Below are 22,121 nucleotides of genomic sequence, written 5' to 3'. Positions count from 1 at the left end.
TGCTCCTTTAAATGTTATATATAAGAAATCTGGCAACAAAAACGTTTCTTTGCACATTGTTAAACTATTTTTTTGTAAACACGAATAGGTAAGGAACACATTCATTTTTTAGCATGAACACTGTCACCACTTGGCGACTTGAGTCTAAATATGCCATTGGGCTGTTGGTATCAGTTTCCATAAAGCCATTGTTCAAACCACAGAGCACACATGCGCCCTGCTCCACTTTACCCCACAGGCTGTTCTGTCTCCATTGGCATTGTTGGTGCATTCAAATGTTTTTTTTTTCTTTCTCTCTCTGAAAATGTTTGCTTTCTTCAATGATCTCTCTGTTCAACTGTACTTGTTTTTGCTGTCTGATATGTCATGTTTGAGTTTGCACAGAATCCCCTCTCTCTCACTCAGGGCTCTCCAATCAGGAACACATCAGTCTCAGAAGCTCCCTTCCATGTCATCAGTGATTGGGTAAAAAATACCTGCCCACCCCCCCCCACCCCCTCTATTAAAAGTATGGCTACCAGCCCTGCCCATCACCAAATCTGCTGAATCCTCTAGCAAGCACCTCTGATTGGCTAACTATTACTTCCTGCCTATTTACCTCACTATTCCACTATTGACCTTGCATTTGATGCTACCTCCTGTTAGCTGGATAGAACATAACTCATCACTGCCTCAGGTTCTGACCATTTCTGGAATGCTTTTAGATAAGCTGTGACTGTTTCAACAATAACACATTCTAGTTTTAATGCAGTAATATTAATATTTTCAACTGACTTAAATGATGTGGGCATGTGTGTATGCAAGGTTAGTATGGCCATGACGTGATTGCATTTCTTGAGTGTGTGCTCTGCGTCTGATGGAGTAACTTGTAGAAAGGTAGATTGTCTGACAGTAAGGACTGGTCAGGTTTGAGATTCTTTGGTCTCAATGTTGCCTCAGACTTTGTCTCATGATACAAGACAATTGGAGATCGCCGCCTACCGATCATTTGGGGATTTCTAAAAGCAAGTAGTTGTGAAAACGGCCGCTTGCAAGCGTAAGCTCACAAACGTAAGCTCACAAACGTACGGCTGACTATGCAATTCATTTTTGCCAGCAATATACAGTATATAGCAATGTGAAAAATACATGCCTACATTTTGTACATTTTTGAGTGAAATGTGTCTGGTTTGGTGAACTTTGGTGAGAGCCAAATTAAGAGGTTAGATCTATGAAGAACTTTGTGGTCTGGTTAATGATTTAATCATAAACACACTGGTTGCATAGATATAATTTATGATGACAGCAAAATCTCACACCCACTAAGCATAGTAAACAAGAAGTGTCAGGCGGGTTTCTGACATCGCCGCAGATGCCTCGCACTGAGGACAGTCTGCCCCGGTTGACAGTCGTACCTTGAGTCTCTTCCCTCTCCGCAGAGACCGAGGGCCAACACTGGATTAGTCATGGAAAATGAGAACCGTGTGAGTTTTTGTTTTGTATCAAGCAGCAAAAAAGTTATAGCATGAGGTGTTTGAGTTAATTTGCCAACATTGCACGTCCTGTGATGTTACTATCGTGCATGAAAAATAAGCCACTTCTTCAATATACTGTATTTGATCCCCTCAGTTTATCTCTGATGGTGAACCCCCCTTTATGAATTGGCACATTTGGGGAATTGCTTACTGGTTGGGTCCCCTAAGGACAAACTAAGGGGAATTGAAAAGCCTTTGTGATTCGACTTAAATAGGAAATATCTCACCTGGAATTAGGAAATGGGGTCACAGTGCATGGTGGCTTGACTTTCTCCAATGGTGTCCAGTCAGTATCAGCTAGAAATAACATGGGGTCACCTCCAGGTGGGTTCTTCCCATGTGGTCAAACCCTACCCCCAGAAAGATGTGGGTTCCTTTGCATTGCCATTGAGGTAATTTACCAGTGTATATGTTAAGAGTGCCCCAACGAGAAAGGTAGGCGTTTGATTCCAATAACGTTGGACATATTAAAAAAGAAGGTATCAAAATCTATGCAGCAGAGCAATAAATACTTTCCTTTTCATTCCTCCTGTTCTTCTTCCTTGTCAAAACCTACCTGAGAGAGATTGGGGTGTGTTTTGCTAGTAGTGGCTAATGCAGATTTCTTTCATTTTCAAACTTGCTGCATTTGAGCCAGTTTATCAGACTCCACAGAGCTCCTTCTAGAGACAATAAAGACTTTATATGACTTATTTTCCAAATGCACTAGTACTCCCCCTCCAATGTGTTCTCATCCCGACTTCTTTTGGGAAGTAGCTGGGGCAGTCTTTTGCGTAGTATCTTGTTGCTGATGGTTCAGGCTTGGTTAACGTTGATGGTCGGCTCAGTTGGTGAGCACGGTTGTGATGAACAATATTTTTGACTTTCTCCATCCGTATTCCTTTCTATCCTTGCGGAACTGCAACAACCGAATTTCCCTTTGGGGATCGTTAGAGTCTTAAATTATCTTTTACATCAAGTCCATCTTTAGCAAATAGTGGCTGCTTTGACCCAATGACATCTCAAAACAAATTTTAACATAACTAATTTATCAATTAATTTGTACTTTCATCAACTTTGCACTTTTGTGAGATCCACCGCTCACAGTGACCTTGGATCTTATCTTTTCCTCCACATACTGTTCACATACATTGATTACGGCCTTTTTAACGTGCCATGGTGAGATTTGAGAATGTGAATAGTAATGTTAAGGCAGCTCAGGCTTGTTGGTTAGTGGTTAAGCCATCTGAACGTGATTGGACTGGTTTGAAATGACGTTTTATCTTTTGTGCTAACCATGTGGTGATTAGCCTGTCTGTAGTTCTTTCTATCAGAGACAAAAGAAGGAAATAAAGAGGCTCTAATGCTTTTTTTCTTTTCTTTTGGTAACCTCCCACCACCTTTCACCCACTCACCTCTTCTGCAGGTGGTTCTCAAGGTTCAAATGCAAAACATGTTTAAAGAAGCTAATTAATTTGTGCAGCATCCAATTATGCGCGCAGCAGCATCTGCACCAGGCAGGTCTGCTCACACCTCAGAGACGAGTCTCCTTTCCCCCGAAAATTAGAAGCTAATTCTCAGAGAAAATTAAAACAGACAGCGGAGGCCTAATTCCAACCTGCTCTGGAGTTTGATTTGTCTTTAATGAATGCTTAAATGGTTTCAATCATCAAGTCAGTGTATTTACAGATTGTAATAGAACATTATGCTTTCAGATGAAAATGTTCTTTTGTAGTTTTAACAAGTTCTTCCAATCCCTAGTTTTCCATTTGATGCAGTCTACCCAAAGAAGGTTTATGTTTGACTCGAGGACTCGATCGCACCAGATCCATTTTGTGTTTTTCTATATTGGATATTTATATATTTGCCTCAATGCTTCTGTACCCACCTTATCAACCAACCAACTGTTGCCTCTCAATCCGTAAGTCCACGGAAATGGTGTTGTATTTCAAAAAGTCTTGATTGCTTTTTAATATCACTGCCTACGGTGTACATTTAGCGGCCGTATTGCCCTTTTACTTGAAATTGAATTTCTTCCATTATGTGGTTTTTAATCCAGGTGTCCAGGGGCTACAAAAATCGATTCCCTCGGCTCTTCAGCTTTAATTGTTGTTGTTTAGCAGGAGGCCATATGGTAACAGATTAGTTTGTTATAACTTGTCAATATCTCCAGTGTTGTAGTTCGTCATTTCGAGGAACTACACTGGAGATACACAGAGTTATAAATGAAATTCTGGTGGTTTGAGGAGCTTTTTTAGCTTTGGGTGTTGGAGGGAAAATGAAGTCATGTTCTCGGTGAGCATACCTGGAAGTGATCTGTTAATGGGTGTATACTGTTGAGAATAGGTATATAAAGTTCATACGAGATCCTTCAGTGAACTCATTTAAAGCAAAATGCACACAAACAACAGCTTTTTGTGATCATCATTGGATCCATTTTTTTTCAATTGACAGGCAGACAACTTGGCATCACACTGAGATATGTCTAGTACTGTAGCTATGATTCAATCTGGGGAGATCTGTCGAATCATAAGGGCTTTTGAATTGCCTCTGCAATCTAGAAATCCAATAGTGAACATCAAGTTTTGGTGTCAATGTGCATACCACAATGTCTTCAGAGTGACATTTAGGGGACTAGAGAATGAATTAGGTAAAGACATGAGAATGATGCATGGTGACAAAAGGTATCTGGAAACACAGATGTCTCCTGTATAATTCAGTGATGCTACAGGTTTATGGTATGGACATTGTTTTTTTTTATTATTTTTACATAGTTTGAGAGAAATCAGGTGTTTGGTATGACCAAGGGCTGAAAACATTATTTTGCCTATGAGTGTCTGGCACTTATGCAAAAGAGAAAAAGCTAATCAGATACTTTGTTGTCGCAATTGGAAACAAAACATTGCACAATAGTTACCAAATTCAAAATGTTCCCAAAAGCCAAAGGGCTATTATAAGAATATTAGGATAAGGTTTCTATGAAGCATAATCTTTACCTTTTTTATCTTTTTTGTTTGTTTAAATGAACGCCTCTTCTCTCCTCAAAGAAAAACTACAGTTGATTACATAGGTTTTATTTCCGTTGCTCTGACCATTGGTTCTTTCTGTTATTATACTCGGCAAAGTAATTGCTGAGATCTGGTGACGTTGTTCAGAACAGGTTAGATGGGTCCAGCAACAGGGGCGTTCTGACCATCATGATGTCAACAGCAACAAGAGTTAGTTTTGGAGTATTTGGAGGAGAAGATAAAGAAGAACTGTAAACTCTTTAGCTTTAATCTGACCGTCTGCACACTCGTGTTTCTTGCTCTGTTAAAACTATCTTCAGCAATGTTCTCAGATCTCAACAATTACTTTCTTGAGTGCAATGTTATCATGGCAAATATAATCAATTCCAGGACTACAAAGTAAGTTACACTTACTACAAACAATGTTGATATCATTAACAAAAACTATGACAAAAGATGTGAGTCAATTACCTTTTTTTCCATGACTTAGACAAGTTGGCAATAACTTCATCAAACTCTAATGGTGACGATATCAATGTGCAATATCATTAATGTAAAAGGAGGAGAATAAAATCTGGTTTAGAAAATAGAAATTTAGAAAATCGTGTCACCTTCTACCTTCCCCCATCCCCCCTGCCTGTCTCACTCTCTCTGTCTCAAACACACACATTTGTGATTTTACACATTACGTGCCACCACCACATAATGCGCTGTTGTTGTAATTTCACATACTCTAAAATCGCCGCAACATGAACACTGGTTACAAATACTGTAGTTTTTCTACACATTGGCTTTTTACGTTTGACATTTAATCAAAGAGCAAGATATTTTCTATAACAAATTCTATGCTGATGATCCAGTGCTGCAACTGTCAGTCACTTAAAGTTGTCTATATAGTAAATGTAAAATTAACATGACTTTATCTTCCAGGACTCTATTTATTAGTAACAAAATTGCTCGTCAGAAATGAACACCTGTTATATACTGAATATATTGATGTTATGTAACTCTTTCATTGCAACCTTTGGAGGGATGTTTCCTTTATGAACGGCGACTGAAAATACTGACGGAGCCCGTTGCTTGTGCACGTGTGTGTGAAATGTGTCTGTGTGCGTAAAACCTTTTGCTTTAGCTCTTGGCATTGCCCGTAGAAAGCAGTTAGCTCAAATTTAGATGACCATGGACATCCGGCACATCATCATAATCAGAGCAGCCGAGGTGGAATTCCTCACCTGGCATGTGGAATGCTTCGAAATCAGGCGTCGAGATTAAGCCTTTCAGCAGATCAATGGTCGAGCGGGTTAAACGCAGAGAACGCAGAGCGGACTCTCGGTTCCTTCAGGCCAATCAAAGCAGTCATCAGAGAATCAGACATCATGTGTCTTGGCCCCACCTCCCCTACCTCCAGAGTCACACACAGGTACCCCCCCCCCAAAAAAAAAAAAATACAACCAAAACAACAAACACTCACACGCAGCACCGGTTGGACTGTAGCCCTGAGAGAGAGATTGTGCGAGGAAACACTGTGACTCACTGAATGCGTGACTGTTTGTGCGTGCCCGGCGTGGGTACGCACATCTGTGCGAGTCTGTGTGTGTGTAGGGTGCATTTGTATCTGTTTGTGTTATGTTACAGCGTGTTAATTTGACTTTGCAGTCAGATGACAGTGCCACTGTACAATATGACGCTCAAATGTGCCAAGTGCGGAGTTATCTCTTCGGCTGACGTTTCCACCACAGCTACCAGTAACGCCATGTTAGTCCCGCTAATTATTTTTCCTTAACTCTCTCCTTGCCTCTGTTCTCTCCTCTACTGTACACCTCCCTTCTCCTCCCTCACTTCCTCTTCTTCCTCTCTCCGTCTTGTCATTTTTTTCTTCTCCCTGACACCCTGGCAGGCAGGGTCTCACTCAGAATGAAAGGCTCCTGAATATTTTGTGCCAGTGTGTTCACTGTATATATGTATATATAATAATTATAATTATGTGATGGACGATTGAATGAGAGTGTGTGTGTGTGTGTGTGTGTGTGTGTGTGTGTGTGTGTGTGTGTGTGTGTGTGTGTTTGATCATCAAAGTCACAAAGCTGATTGGAAAAAATGTTGTGGAAGCCATGGTCATGTTTGCATAGAGGACAGCAATACATTTTATTTCTCAGTTTGTGTGTGTGTGTGTGTGTGTGTGTGTGTGTGTGTGTGTGTGTGTGTGTGTGTGTGTTACTGTGATCTATGAGTGCCTAGATGGATCATTTACATTACTATCAACCCAGGCCTTTTTTGCTATTGTGCTAATAGAATCAGATCATTTTTATAGAAATGAGGGTGGATGTGTCTATTTTTGTGGTTTTGTTTGTTGCAGGTAGTGCTGCTCTCTGCTACAATCCACAAAACAGCCTCTGAATAGCTCCTCTATGTTTTAAATAGCTGTGACTGACCAATACTCATCATTTCACGTCATAGTCTGTAATCTGACACACTTCACACACATATTGTTTTTTCTGGCTAGTGGCTGTGACGACTGCAAAATAGGAAAGAGTTAACAATGCAGCAGATCTTTCACTCTACAGTTGGTCAATATATATACATTTATATTTTTTCTCATTTTTTCTCAAAATCAATAAATGGTAGCTTTTAAACATCACAGTTTGTTCTGTCCCAATATTGGTTCTATGACCTTTATTGTTGCCAGCTCATAACTTTTGCTCAATCTATCTGTTTTTGATCTAAGTAGGATACTGAACAGTTTTAAATATACTAATCATTGTCCCAGTCCCATCATGGTCCTCTAACTTTGTCCAGACCAGGTTTGGTTATGATCAGGTTTATTATCTATGTCCGGTGATGACTACAGAGTCTTTCACCTGAATTATATAAGAAAAGCTGATATTTCTTTAGGTAAATCAACCTCCCAGTACAAACACTAGAATGGCCTTTATTTAAATCATTAGGTCCTAAAAGTTGTTAAATGCACTGTTAGTCGCATGCGTTCATAATGAATGAGCCCGAGACTGAATGTCTGGGAACCACACGTCACCCTCTATTGTACAAACAAGATCAAATTAGTATTGTATTCACTGTATTTGGCCCCGCCTACCTACTATATGTAATCATTCTTGTTTCATACTTGTGTTGCCATGTTTCACTAGTTTGTAATGCCAGGTAAAGATAGCGGAGTCAGCAGAAATTGCTGCTAAGAGGTAAAGGTTTGTATTCCCTAAAAATACTACAAACATAGTTAGTTACTATATAATAATAGCAAATCTAAAACCATGTGGGCATAACCGGTTGAACAAGTGTTGTCGACACGTTTTTGTTTTGAACTTAATGTTTCCTGTTCAGTTGATTGTATCGGAGAACAGATCTCCATGCAAATAGAGACGTTTGTAGGGCTGCAGTCAAATCATTTTGGTCATAAACGATGAATATGGAAAATAACGTGCGGACCGAAAATAACTTGGATTATCCTTTAGGGAGGATTCAGCCATTCGCTCCTTTTTTTTACAGCAGTACTGATATGTTGTACCTATTTTCAGCATTTTTAACTCTAACCGATTTCATACCAAAACTTTGGATGAGTACGTCCTCCAGAGTATTACTGTGGGCAGGGTGGAAAAGCCTCTGAAACAGGAATTGCATAATGAGACACATCAATTAAAGAAAATAATGACCAACATCAGCATTCAGCCTATCTAATACCAGAGGTGGAAAGTAACTAAGTACGTTAACTAATTTAATTAAGTTTTATACATATGGTTTTCCATTTGTTGTTTGTTCTTTTACTTAGCCATATTTTGGAGGGACATATTTAAGTTTTTACATAAATACATTTGTCCAAATCCCATCTTACTTTCCAGAATACCTTATTAATGGTAAATGAGGATGAGTTATAGGAAGTGTGATGCATTGATAGCATTTGAACAAGACAATCTGAGAAATAGACCACGGCTGTGTCCAAAATCATTTACTTCTCCCTACTCACTATCCAGGGAGTTCCATGTAGAGGGTGATACAGTGAGCTCATCTACGGGTACTACTCGGGTTCTTTTCACCGTGTATGTCAATGATGTCGTGCAGTTACAACGTGCCAGATCAACGTCGACTGGTGGACCATCCATGATAAATACAGACATCCATTTGTCGTGATAAATACCTGGCGAGCTCTTTAGTTGTAGGGCTTTTATTGTGAATGGAAAGAATGAAAAGAGTAAAGCAGTATATGCTGCCATTATCACTGTGGGGTCAATAAGCATATTCATAAATACAAAGTACTTTGTGGCTGTTTGTGTTGTGCTGTTCGACTCACGTTAAATATATTAGTTTTGCATTACACAACTCATGATATGTCTCAGTCGCGTTGCTCTCTCTCGTCTCATCCGTCTGCCTTTTTTCCTTCAGCGCAATGCATGATGGTTTATAGGTATATCATTGTCCACTGTTTTGCCCCGATGCGTTGTGGGATACTTACGCGTATATAGGATATGATAATTCTCATTATACATCCAGAACTTACTAAACAGTGCACTATATAGCAACTGAGTAGTGAGTGATTTTGGACACAGCCTATTTCATTCTCATGACAATCGCTTTAAAACCTTGATAGTCTGAGTGGTCGGCTTCAAAGGCTTTTTATGACCGCATATTTTGATAAAATGCATTTTTCTGTCTCATCGGCAGCAACATTGTTTAAATCTCCATTAGTGCCGGATTTGTAGTGATCGTATCATCATGGCTTGATTAGCAATGTCATGAAGGGAACATGTGCTCACCTGTCTCACACATTAGTCATAGTTACGATTTGGATATTTTCATAGTTTAGGTCAGAATGGACATTTGAGTGTGACGTGAATGCAGCATGAGAGCCGTGTGTCCTTTCAGTTTATTTAGTCCTTTTAAAGAGTAATTGTGCTCTTAGACCAGCTACAACGATGACATTATTTTGTTATATACCCATTGATTACTTTGAGTCACTTCAGCTTTTCAGTTTTTTTTGTTTGGTGCTAAGCTGTTGTCAATGAAACTCAACTTCACACATAAACTTTAGAAAGCCTTCTAGCAGCTGAAGGGCCACAACCCCTCTCTCTTCTCCGGGCTTTTAATGTGAAACTGCTGCATGAGGCGTTATTGACAACAGCTAAACTCTGATCGGAAAAAAAGAAAGCTAGAAGTAATTGGAAAAAGTGATTGAGAAGAGTATTTGTGTTCCAAAGAGCTAGTCAGAGCAGCAGATTGGTTGGTATGACGTGGCTCTTGTAATTAATGCTGTGGAAATGTATAATATGCTAAACTTAAAGCAAACTTGTGAATGCATCACTTTAGCTTATGATAATAGGATTGTTCCATTGTTGCATTTACCATAGAATGTTACTTGAGTAAAGTACTTTTATTCCACTACTGGAATATTATCCAACTTAAAATAAATGCTAGCGCCCAATGAATAGGTTAGGTCAGGTGATCTGAGTGAGTGTCCATTCCTGATGTGCACATTAGAACACATAGAATGACTCAGAGAAAGAAAAAACAAGAACAGCAAAGTGGGAGCAAAGCTATGGACTCTTCCTCTTCTGTCTCTCTCTGCTCTGCCTCTGTTTGTCTTTGCATTCTGTTTCAGCCTCATCACACTCGTTTTTCCCCACTGCTCACCATCCCTCCTCCTTCTTTCTCCTGTGGCACTAGATCCTCTATGGTTTGACTGAACCATCTTAAACATACATGCATGTAATATATGTGAACTATGAACATATATATATATATATCTGCAGATAATGGATGTATGTTTTTGTTTGTGATAGTAGCACAGTTTTTCGTTGTGACGTTATGTATTTATGCATGGTTAGAGCTGAAGGCTGCTACCAACATGGGCAGTTATCAGGATGTTCAGCAGATTGGTTTAAGATTATGTTAAGATTCTCTGCTGTGCTATTTTGTTATGTTACAAAAGAACAGACATCCAGTTTATCTCCTGGAATTGTTGTATATCAAAAGCCTGCTTTAGATGTTAAAACATGTAATTGTCTTAGCTAATGACAAATATGAAATATCTGTTAGAAACGTTGTAGGCTTGACTTCTGTGTCATGTTGACCGAGGTTTAGGCATGCTGTCCTTGACTGCGGTTCCCCTCCCGTCCTGCAGGGCGTCACTGTGGAGCTCCTGTGTGGTTTTGCCCCTACTGGCTCTCACCTGGATGTCAGCCGTCCTCGCTATCACAGACCGGCGCTCTGCGCTCTTCCAGATCCTCTTTGCCGTCTTTGATTCGCTGGAAGGCTTCGTCATTGTCATGGTGCACTGCATCCTGCACAGAGAGGTAACTCCCATCACCGCAGACTTTATATACGTAGGCTACCGCTACCGTTTAGTTTGAAGCTCTATATCTCCCACTGAGATTCTTTGTACAGTGATGTAGAATTCAGCATATGAATGGTTATGTTGCTATGCAAGTTGGTTTGGCCATTCACTCAATCAACACTTTGTAGGGGGGGTGCAGTGGCCATGCCATTCCAATGGGGTGAGCCATTTTGATTTGAATGAACTCCCATGAACTTCAGCTTGTCGTTCCACCATCAGGACAAAAGGGTAGCCCTGACCTTTCACCCCGACTACTTACAAGTCTCTAAAACAAGCAAAATGTGCTTTTCGCTTGATTTAATACGTCTGTTTTTGTTATATAATTTACATTGCAGGCTTTTGGAGTTGCTTCAAGAGCCGTCCTCTCACTCACAGTAGTATGTGTTGTGAATTGATTCATCATACCAGTGCCAAGATCATGATCTCTACGCTCGTGATTTGCTTACAGGTTCAGGAGGCGGTGAAGTGCCGGGTGGTGGACCGCCAGGAGGACGCCAATGGAGATTCAGGAGGATCTTTCCAGAATGGCCACGCCCAGCTCATGGTATGAATATGCATATGCTATTTTTACTTCTCAGGATTTATTATTCAATATTGGCAGGGTGTGTACACTGACTGCAATATTTATTGTTTTCTGTCCTCAGACTGACTTTGAGAAAGACGTGGATATGGCCTGCAGATCAGGTAAGCTCCAGGTAGAGCGCGTTTGATGTGCGTTTGACTCGACTTTGGGGACCGCTGCTCCAAAGCTACAGATGTCTCTCTGTGCCTCCTCTTTGTATTTTGACTGCTTATAATTCCTACACGTAGTCGGAACAGATGTGAGGCGTGTTCCCCCTCAGTTCTGCACTTGTGTCTTACAATCCACATCACAGCAGCCTCCCTTTCACCAAGGAGCGGATTTGACAAGAAATACACCACATTACTGCTGCATAAGGCAGTTTACACCGGGCTGATGGGAGCGGGGTGAACGTGCGCTGAGCAGTTATATGCAGATAAATAGGGCTGTCGCAGTCTCTCCTACACTGCCGCTGTATAATTAAGTCCCCTCCCGACAGTGCCGCATCAGATACCGGCTCTGCTCTGATATCTGCTGGGAGTGGAAATCTGATTATCTCTCGAGACAGGATATCAAGAAAAGCATCTGGAGCAGAAAAGCTATTGAGAGGCAGGCACGCCTGATCGAGAAAAGACAGAAGAGAACAGAGAGAGATAATTGTTTGTTGTTCTTTTTATATGTCAAGTAAGAATGGGGGAGCACAGCGAGAGATTGTGAGACATTTAGTGTTGCAGATAGAGCGTTGTCTGATGTTGTTCGGCCAGCCCGGACATGGTATGGGATACGCATGCTGCCATAAGCCAGCAGTTGTTATAGTGAAATGAGGTTGGGTCACAGGGTCAAGCCATGTTCTCGCTGTAGAGATGATTTAACAAACAACAACGAGAATTGTTTTTTTTCTTGCTGTCTCATTCGTCCGAACACTCAGCAGGTTTTGACTGAGATGTGTTTCAACACTTTTGATTATTTTGGTCACAGTTGTAAAATTGACTTGTCAGTGCTCTCTGACCAAGTGACAGTGGCAATGGTGACACTGGCACCGATGCTGTGTTGCCTCAAAACATTTGAACTACTAAAGCAGAATTCGGTATGTCTTTTCTTTTCATCATCTTAAGGCGTTGGAATAGTTTAACCAGCATTCACTGCAAAAATAGTTTTTTGTAATTTACAATTACACATGGCTTCATACTTATAGAGCTAGACAGTACAGGTTAAATCACATTTCAGTTGAAGTAGCTGGTCACTTCAGTATCTGTCCAACCCAAGGGTGGATTATTGACTGAGGAAAGCTGGCAACTGCTGGAGGACCCCAGATCCCAGGGGCCCCAAAAGTCCCAGTTAACTGTGTGAAGATTTGCATGAGTAAATAAGTAATAGCTAAGAGAATTTCTAATCCGTCATGATCTTGAAATGCTGTCTTGCTGAGAACCCCTGCATTAAATACATTTGTATTTAATGTGATTACTTGAAGACAACACGTGATGTGATATTAATGGATAATGGGCACAGGGGCCCCCAGGGCCCCCAAGCGGGTAAATCCAGCCATGGTCCAACTGTGTCTTTCTTTTGCCTGCAGGCACTATGAAGCGCTCCTCTCTCCAGGGGGAGGAGAAGGCCTCCTCTGCGACCCTCACCCTTCAGAAGGGTTCAAACTTTAACACCATGCCGGCAAGCATGGCGAAGGTTCACCTCCAGAACGTGGCAGACTACACCAGCCACACTCTGACTCTGCGCAGGGAGAAGGGCCCCGCCAAGGGAATCAGCACGGAGCTGCCGGGCGCCAAATCCATCTATATCTGTGATGGCGAGCTCTTCAAGCAGCTGGACGGAGAGCTGCCTCGAGGAAACGGCGAGGGCAGCAGCTCCGAGGGCACCGGCAAAGGCCCGGGCTACGTCATCCTGCCGACCAACAACACAGGCACCCTGAAGCTGGCCAAGGGCAAAGAGGAGCAGACGGCCAAGTATAACATCGGCATTGAGCAGCTGCCTCAGACCAGGCTCATTCACCTGGCTAACCCTGCCAACGGAGAGCCAATGCCTGGCTTCGGGCTGAAGAGCCTCCCTGCCGACCAGATCAGTGTGTCGTGCTCTGACAGAGACTCACCTGCACATAATCTGCAGAACATGCCCAGAGACTCCCAGGTAGCCAACAACATGTGTGACGGGGGAGATTCCGGAAACTCCGGTGTGATGTCCAAGAGTGAGACCGTCTCCACGCTGTCCATGAGCTCACTGGAGGTAAGACCACTAAACTGATCAGCATAATCTGTTTCATCAGCCTCACACTTCATACTTAAAAATAGACATGCATGTCAACATTGTGTTATTACTGCTCACCATACATTCTCAACAACCAGGCCTTTATTTTGAAACTGGTTTATATCAGAGATGATCCTTTCATTTGTAATTGAAAGTATTTCATTATTTTTAGAAAGAAGCCTCATTGTTCTCTGATCTGCTTGTTTTGATATGCTTTTTGCTTTTTATGCAAACTCAACTCTTGTTTACTTGTTGTCTTGATAAATTCACGATACTATCAAAAACAGCACCATTCCTATTACAACAGAATCACGTACTGATTGTTCTGCTGCTCTCAGTTTCTCTTTTTCTAGTACTTCTAAACTTCTGTCAAAAAAAATGAACACTTCCTGCACAGATGTTGCTCTGCTTTCAGATGGCACAATATCAGCCCCATAAAAGCTACAGCTGACAGACGTAGGGAGTAATGTATGTAATGTATGGGAGTAGCGTATGTGTAAAAACATTTTGAGTGGCAGACACGGTTTAGCCTGCTTATTTCTGCCTCTTTCTTTCGGGCCTGATTCCATTTTCCCCCATTGAAGCAATCCACAGACTGAAGAGGAACGACAGGGAAGTGAAGGCACTCTGGTGGTCCCGCAAATTTGGATTGTACGTATTCAGGGTCGCCCCTTCTAACGTGTGGAATGACAAAGTCCACGACCTGTTCTGTCGATCAACAGGAACTCTTCTGCTTACGCTCCTTACGCTCCTTACATGCATCGTGTCTTTTTAAAATAAACTTCTGTTTTCACAGGAATACATAGAGTTTACGCTCCTTACATGTATACAGTCTGTTTTCATAAAACACTTAGCGTAGGTTTGCTTAGTTACTTACACAGCAAAACTACTTGGTTAGGTTTAGAAAAAGATAATGTAATAATACTAATACTAATAAACAATGTAATTTGGGTTAAAATAAGTACTTCTAAGGAAGGTACAAAAGGTATGTGAAACACGGGACACAAACAGTGTCTCCTTAGTGAGAGTCCTTTGTTTGTTTGACCCACCTGTCCACCAACACCTCCTTGTTACACAGACGTTCTCCTAATCTTACACTGTGACCATATTAATAAACATAAATGTTGTGTAGTCTCAACCTGGCATTACACAATACATTAAAGGGCACAATCCTGTTCTTTCCTGGAAGGCTTTTAATGTGAAACATTTGCAGGAAGTGGTGGATTTCATTGACAGAATCGAAAAAGCGTCAAGTAGAAATGAGTGAATAAAAACCGTATTCATTTTGAAGGGTTGCTATATGATTGAAGTAGTACTGTGTACATGAGATCCATTGTGGTTAGTGATTCCACTCCTCTCTATGTTTACAACTTTAATGCCAGTACAACATTTGAATACTGGCCTGTGTTTGAGAAATGGTGGCAGTATCATTGTGGTGAACATTCCCTTCTTCTCATCTCATGTCCTCTGTATTATCACTCCCTTAACATTTGAGGGACATTTGAACTGCTGTGCTTCTTTTCTTATCCATAAATCAATGTGAATGATGCCATATATCATGCCTGCTTATTCTTTGGTTCACCATCTAATAATTTGCATAATGTATACTGCATACATGTACTGCAGCCATTCATATAGAAACACTATATTTACAAGTTCATTTTTCTCTAGAATCCTCTATTTGCCATGCAATGTGCCACAGACTGTGTTTGACCAACACAGCTTTAGCCCACTCTCTGTGTTGGGGGAAATGATTAACACAGATGATTGGCTAGGGAGCCACATGTTAATAAACTGGTTATTAATTCGCGAGAAATAAATAAAAGGAGCATTAAATTAATTAGGTATCCACAGGGCAGCACTGTGCTACATGTCTTGCATGCTCAGGTCATTCCCTCTCTGATGCTAAAAATAAGATAACAAGCCCTCTCATTTCATTCATTACAAACACTGCAGCACAACAAGTACCCCAGCCTGTTCTTTCTGCGCCCCAAGTGCAGAAAGCATCTTTAAAAAGGTTAGTTCTCACTCAGCTCCTAGTGCAAGATGAGACGACACAGTGGCATCTGCCTGCTGGTGTCTTTTTCACTTCGGGGCCAAAACACACTTCCATGATGCCGTGCGAGGCGGCAGCTGCCGCGGCAACCAAGCAGCCTGAAGGTCAGCTTTTCCTTCACCCGCTCCGTGATGGAGGACTTAAAGGTCATTCGGTCGCAATCTGTTAACTGCAAACTTGTGCCAACAGGGTCAGAATGACCAGCGGCAAAACCTCGTGTCCTCTCTCGTGACACTGCTCTCTGCGTCCCAGAAACACCCGTTGTTGACTGGCCGACATGGTGATACACAAAGTAACGGTTCAAAAACACTCGAGCATTCGCGTGCTCACAAGGCAAACGATATCAAGACACATCTTTAATCTCTCTGTCTCATCTCCCCCCCAGAGACGAAAATCACGCTATGCAGAGCTTGACTTTGAGGTAATTTTAGTCTCTTTGATTCCTACAGAGCTTTTTTTAGATTTAGACCAAAAAGCTGATGTCTCGTAGCTATTCAGACCTCTAGATGCTTGCATACATTCATCAGATTTATTCAAAGCTTGGGTGTGACTGTAGTGGTGGGATTCGAGACATCACAAAGGGGTGAAGTAGGATTGATGGTAGCCTGTGCTGTTTACCTTGTACGTTAACGTGCAATGTCCCTGTGTAGAAGATTATGCACACCCGGAAACGCCACCAGGACATGTTTCAGGACCTGAACAGGAAGATTCACAGTGCAGACAAGGATAGAGAATCTCCACCTGTTGACGCCAAAGCTGCCAAAAGATGGAGTGTGTCCTCTGCCAGCAGCGACAAGACCAACATGAGTGTAAAGAGTTTAACTTTATTCTGTTTTGCCCCCCCCACCCCCCACCCTCCACCCCTTCCTCTCCTATATCTAATGCTGTTTTCCTTCCATCATTAGCACAAACCGCCACGCTCGATTGGAGTTTCCTGTTTAATTATTAGTGCAGCCATTTTAACGATTGCATTATTCATCTGCTTACAATGTCAGTGCCAAGAGAAATTAGCTGTGGGGAGATCAAGGGGCGTAGTTGTGGGTGAGCATACAAACTACAACTACAAATTTTGCAAAGTACACATTGTCACTCCAAATTAAATAAACAGATATCTGTTTAATGAATACAGATTCTTTAGGCAACGTGATTTTGGTATCGGAAGTGTCTGGTTGCCGTTTGTAGTCCGTTATTAGTCCGATTAGAATGGACCAATAACATTAGAGCGGTGCTTTTGTTGTATGCAGACAAACAGTAGGTGTTGAGAGCAGAAGAGACATTGGCCTAATACCCTTCTGGGTCTGACAATAATTTAGGTATTTGTTAGCTTAAAAATGATATCTTGTATAAACTGGCTACTTGTGAGACAATGGCTCTGGATAAGTACAGGCTGAACTTCTGATACCCGACAGAAGGGCTAACTTCTTTAGGTTTGATTATTTTCAAAAGTAATATATTAAGAAATGTCTATTCTTTTGACTATCTGCCAATTCTACATGTATGTGTCATGTGTTTCAAGTAGATATGCAATATTAATTAATTTAGTTTTACATTTAGTTACGCAACAAAACCGCTGAGTTTTTTTTTGTAAAAGATCGTGGCACATGGCATTAGTGAAGTCCGGAAGTTAAACAACAATACTAATATTGAATAAGTCCACTTTGACTTGGTTTCACATGGGACACGGACAGCAGTCTCCTGTGTCAAAGTCCAGGGTTTGTTTGACCCATCCATCCTCATTACCCACCCTCCCTACGCAGACTTTCTAGCTCCGTATACCACGTTAGGTGCTCTGAACGTCTGGTACTGACATGGATGGGTTTACTTTGGAGTTTGTTGAAAGCCTGTTGCGTCTCCAAGTGCCTTGTTGAGTCTGTATCAGACACTGAGGACCACTGACCAAGCAGCAGTACTTGGCGAATTGGGAATGAGAACCGGTTTAAATATTATTACCATACCCAATAAACTCAATGACCATTGCTACAGAGATAAAGCCAGCCAACCTTGTTTGACTTTACAGTTAATATTATACACTTGAGATCCAAGACATTATTATTATCAATGTGGGGGTTGGTTTTTTTCTTGCTTGGCAAGGCTATTAGCTAGATAAATAATCACTCAAGGAGTTTCTTTTTTCCTATCAACTATGGGAAACTAGGTTGGGATTGGAATGGCTGGGAACTTGTCCCCTAACAAAGTCACCAACAGCAGGTACAGGAGGGGGTTCCATGTTGGCTTTGTAGCTGCGGTCGTTCCATGGCAGCAGATGATTTCTATTTCTTGTTGCTATAAAAGCCCCAAACTCCATTTGTTTCACAGCTTTGGAGGCAGGTCTTCTCTGACACAGCGCCATGTCCAACTTCACTGATCAAGTGCAGCAATTCTACAGAGATAGTGTCAGGACCCAATCAAATATTTGTGATAGCTCTGCAGAATCACACAGCATTAGCTTCTACCCAAAGACAAAAAAGCCCAAACATGTTGATGTCATCAAATTGATACCAGTGTAAGAGGCAGAGAGATCAACTTCTTCAAGATGTGATTTGAGGATGTGCCTCAGCTACAATCATATTTGCATTCCAGTCCTTATTACTGTATATAGCTTGCTTTTTATGCATATACCCAATAAGAAGTGTTGGAAATTGCTAAGGCAGACAGATAAAAAAAATTCAGAGCAAGGTAAAGTAGGTCCATCAAAAGAACTTACGATATAACTTCTAAAATACATTACATATTGTATCATCTCTGAGAAAACAAGCCTTTTCCCCTCTGTCCTCTTCCCATCAGGACAAGCAGCAGACCCCCAGTAAGAGGGCGTGGGAGGGTATCAGGAAGACCCACTCCCCCCCTTCCTGGGTCAGGAAGGACCTGGAGACAGTGGCAGCGTCCCCTCTGGAGCTGCAGACGGTGGAGTGGGAGAAGACCAGCGCCACCATTCCTCTGGTGGGCCAGGAGATCATGGACCTTCAGACGGAGGTGTGACCAAGATCCCGACATCACACCCACAACTTCCTTCGTTTTCCAATCCTCTCAGACGAACATGCTGACACACCACACACACTGCCCTGCTCTGGATATCTACTCAAGCCCACTGCGACAACGTGAGAGGGGAAGAAGGGAAATGAACTCAACCAATTCTAGAGAGAACGAGAAAATAGCGTGTCTTTCTATGTTGTTTCATTTGATGTTTGGACGGTGTTTCTGTCTGCCAAATACTGGTCATCTTCTGGTAAGTGGTGTCAGACACCACATTGGCTCACATGGTAGACAGATTGCCATGGTAGCAGATTCAGCGACTATATGTGCATCATATAGCCATGTAATAAGCTGCAAAGCATAGGTAATCATGCAATGTTTACCCCTGTATTAAATGAATACAATGTAATAATCATGATTATGTCTCCTTTTTTTTTCCACTGTTGAGAGTATCGTTGTGTCACTTTTCCGCTCTCTCTTTCTCATGATGGACGCTGTTGTATACGGCTCGAGTTGCCACTGGACTTATTCTCCAACATCAATCTCGAAAGAGAAAAGGAAGGACTGGGGCAGACTGACAAGCTATACATGTGGCCCTCAATGCAGTACCCCCCTCCCCTACAACTCACCCCAATTCTTTTGGCTCCCCCGAGATCCCGAAGGGGCCAGGTCGGCCCTGCAGTGACACGTGAAGTGAACGGAGGGGGTACAAAAAATAAAATCGAGACGTTTCCCTGAGCCAAAATGGCAAGTTGCCTTCTCATCGACGGACACCTCAACAGACGCCAGAGTCCGGGCCAGCAGGCTTTGCGTATTTATCGGCCCCCAACCTCAATGACATGTGCACAGCGTTAGCGCATCCAGAGGAGGCCACACATGCTGTTTGAGTCAGTTTCTCCATGTACAAGCAGACTTGGTACAGTAAATGCAAAGTATGATGGCGTTTCAGAGATGAGAAGGAAAAACAAACTTGTGTGTATGTGTGTGTGTGTTGATTAAAGGAAGACGAGTAAATGAATAAATCTATAAATATATATGGTATGATGATTAAAAGGTGATGATAGAGACAAGGCAGAGTTCATCAGAGGGTGGTTGCACACAGAGAAAGCACAAGGCTCATTTGGAGTCCTGATGTACAGCATTGTAATTATTTCAACAGAGTTCTACAGAATGGATTTTAGCCTATAAATATCTTTCTTACTGTGCTTGGGGATAGTTGTTATCATTATTATAAATATGACCATGATTATTCTGATACCGATCTTCCCATTCCCTCCTTGTCCTTTCAGGGTACTGGACTATACGAGTGTTCTGTATCGCAATGTAACAGTGTGTGTTTTGATATTACCGCCAGTCACTTCCTCAAATCTGTATTTGTTGAAATCCTGACCTCCGACCTATGACCCACTGATCTGCGCCCCACCCCGCCACACAAAAACACCCCTCCCACCTCCCCTCACTCCCCTTTTTAATTTACTTGGGTCGCCTCTTTGTTAATGTACAGTTTTCAGAGCACAAAATGAATGTGTCTTATTTCTAATAAAAGCATATCTATATAATAAAAGAACAGGAGTCCTCTTGTTTACTCACATTTAATGACAGAGAACAACCGATTCATCACGATACATGCAGCGTTATGGAATCACAGCAACTCACTCAGTTATTTAAGTTACACAGCAGTACGTACCAGAAGCCCAAAGAAAAGCTTACATTAGCCTCAATGAGCTACCAGTCTAATGCCGCGATCACACTAGTAGATTACATACAAAGTCTATGCACAGACGTCATGAGACTATAGTGCAGAGGTATTCAATTCAAATTCCAAAAGAAAATCTCCTCATGCAAAGGTCTGGAACATTACAATAACATCTAACTTGCGCTATTTAGTGCCATATACACACACATATATACACACACACACATATATACACACACACACACACACACACACACACACACACATATATACACACACACACACACACACACACACATATACACACACACACACACACACACACACACACATATATATATATATATATATACACACACACACACACACACACACACACACACACACACACACACACACACACACACACACACACACACACACACACATATATATATATATATACACACACACACACACACACACACACACACACACACACACACACACACACACACACACACACATATATATATATACACACACATATATACACACACACACACACACATACATATATATACACACACACACACACACACATACACACACACACACACACACACACACACACATATATATATACATATACATATACATACACACATACATACATACACACATATATATACACACACACACACAGTTGTGGTCAAAAGTTTACATACACTTGTAAAGAACATAATGTCATGGCTCTCTTGAGTTTCCCCGTTATTTCTACAACTCTGATTTTTCTCTGATAGAGTGATTGGAACAGATACTTCTTTGTCACAAAAAACATTCATGAAGTTTGGTTCTTTCATGACTATTATGGGTTAACAGAAAAAGTGATCAAATCTGCTGGGTCAAAAATATACATACAGCAGTGCTAATATTTGGTTACATGTCCCTTGGCCATTTTCACTTCAATTAGGCGCTTTTGGTAGCCATCCACAAGCTTCTGGCAAGCTTCTCGTTGAATCTTTGACCACTCCTCTTGACAGAATTGGTGCAGTTCAGTTAAATTTGATGGCTTTCTGACATGGACTTGTTTCTTCAGCATTGTCCACATGTTCTCAATGGGATTTAAGTCAGGACTTTGGGAAGGCCATTCTAAAACCCTAATTCTAGCCTGATTTAGCCATTCCATTACCACTTTTGATGTGTGTTTGGGGTCATTGTCCTGTCGGAACACCCAACTGCGCCCAAGACCCAACCTTCGGGCTGATGATTTTAGGTTATCTTCAAGAATTTGAAGGTAATCCTCCTTCTTCATTATCCCATTTACTCTCTGTAAAGCACCAGTTCCATTGGCAGCAAAACAGCCCCACAGCATAATACTACCACCACCGTGCTTGACGGTAGGCATGGTGTTCTTGGGGTTAAAGGCCTCACCTTTTCTCCTCCAAACATATTGCTGGGCATTGTGGCCAAACAGCTCGATTTTTGTTTCGTCTGACCACAGAACTTTCCTCCAGAAGGTCTTATCTTTGTCCATGTGATCAGCAGCAAACTTCAGTCGAGCCTTAAGGTGCCGCTTTTGGAGCGAGGGCTTCCTTCTTGCACGGCAGCCTCTCAGTCCATGGAGATGCAAAACACGCTTGACTGTGGACACTGACACCTGTGTTCCAGCAGCTTCTAATTCTTGGCAGATCTGCTTTTTGGTGGTTCTCGGTTGACTCTTCACCCTCCTGACCAATTTTCTCTCAGCAGCAGGTG

General features: G+C 41.7%; 1 protein-coding gene across 8 annotated transcripts in view; it reads left to right on the top strand.

Annotated features, from left to right (window-relative positions):
• The window catches only part of adgrb1a (adhesion G protein-coupled receptor B1a), a 154,212-nt gene extending 133,983 nt beyond the window's left edge, over positions 1-20,229 (top strand). For 4 of the 8 annotated variants that reach the window (XM_068735111.1, XM_068735116.1, XM_068735112.1 and 1 more), the window contains 8 exons: positions 6,158-6,256; positions 10,629-10,800; positions 11,290-11,385; positions 11,486-11,525; positions 12,977-13,638; positions 16,101-16,136; positions 16,366-16,524; positions 18,500-20,229. In XM_068735111.1, the coding sequence (XP_068591212.1) occupies positions 6,158-6,256; positions 10,629-10,800; positions 11,290-11,385; positions 11,486-11,525; positions 12,977-13,638; positions 16,101-16,136; positions 16,366-16,524; positions 18,500-18,694 (1,459 nt within the window). In that variant the 3' untranslated portion in view covers positions 18,695-20,229. Of the gene's footprint in view, positions 1-405; positions 466-6,157; positions 6,257-10,628; positions 10,801-11,289; positions 11,386-11,485; positions 11,526-12,976; positions 13,639-16,100; positions 16,137-16,365; positions 16,525-18,499 lie in introns of all 8 variants that reach the window. The other 4 variants (XM_068735114.1, XM_068735115.1, XM_068735113.1 and 1 more) reach the window with 4 other exon arrangements.
• Positions 20,230-22,121: the final 1,892 nt, after the last annotated feature.

The sequence above is a fragment of the Cebidichthys violaceus genome, unplaced genomic scaffold (genome assembly GCF_023349555.1).
Source record: "Cebidichthys violaceus isolate CVI_PGR_0920_01 unplaced genomic scaffold, fCebVio1.0.p SCAF_7, whole genome shotgun sequence".
Taxonomy (NCBI): Eukaryota; Metazoa; Chordata; class Actinopteri; order Perciformes; family Stichaeidae; genus Cebidichthys; species Cebidichthys violaceus.
This window is presented reverse-complemented; position numbering and strand designations above follow the sequence as displayed.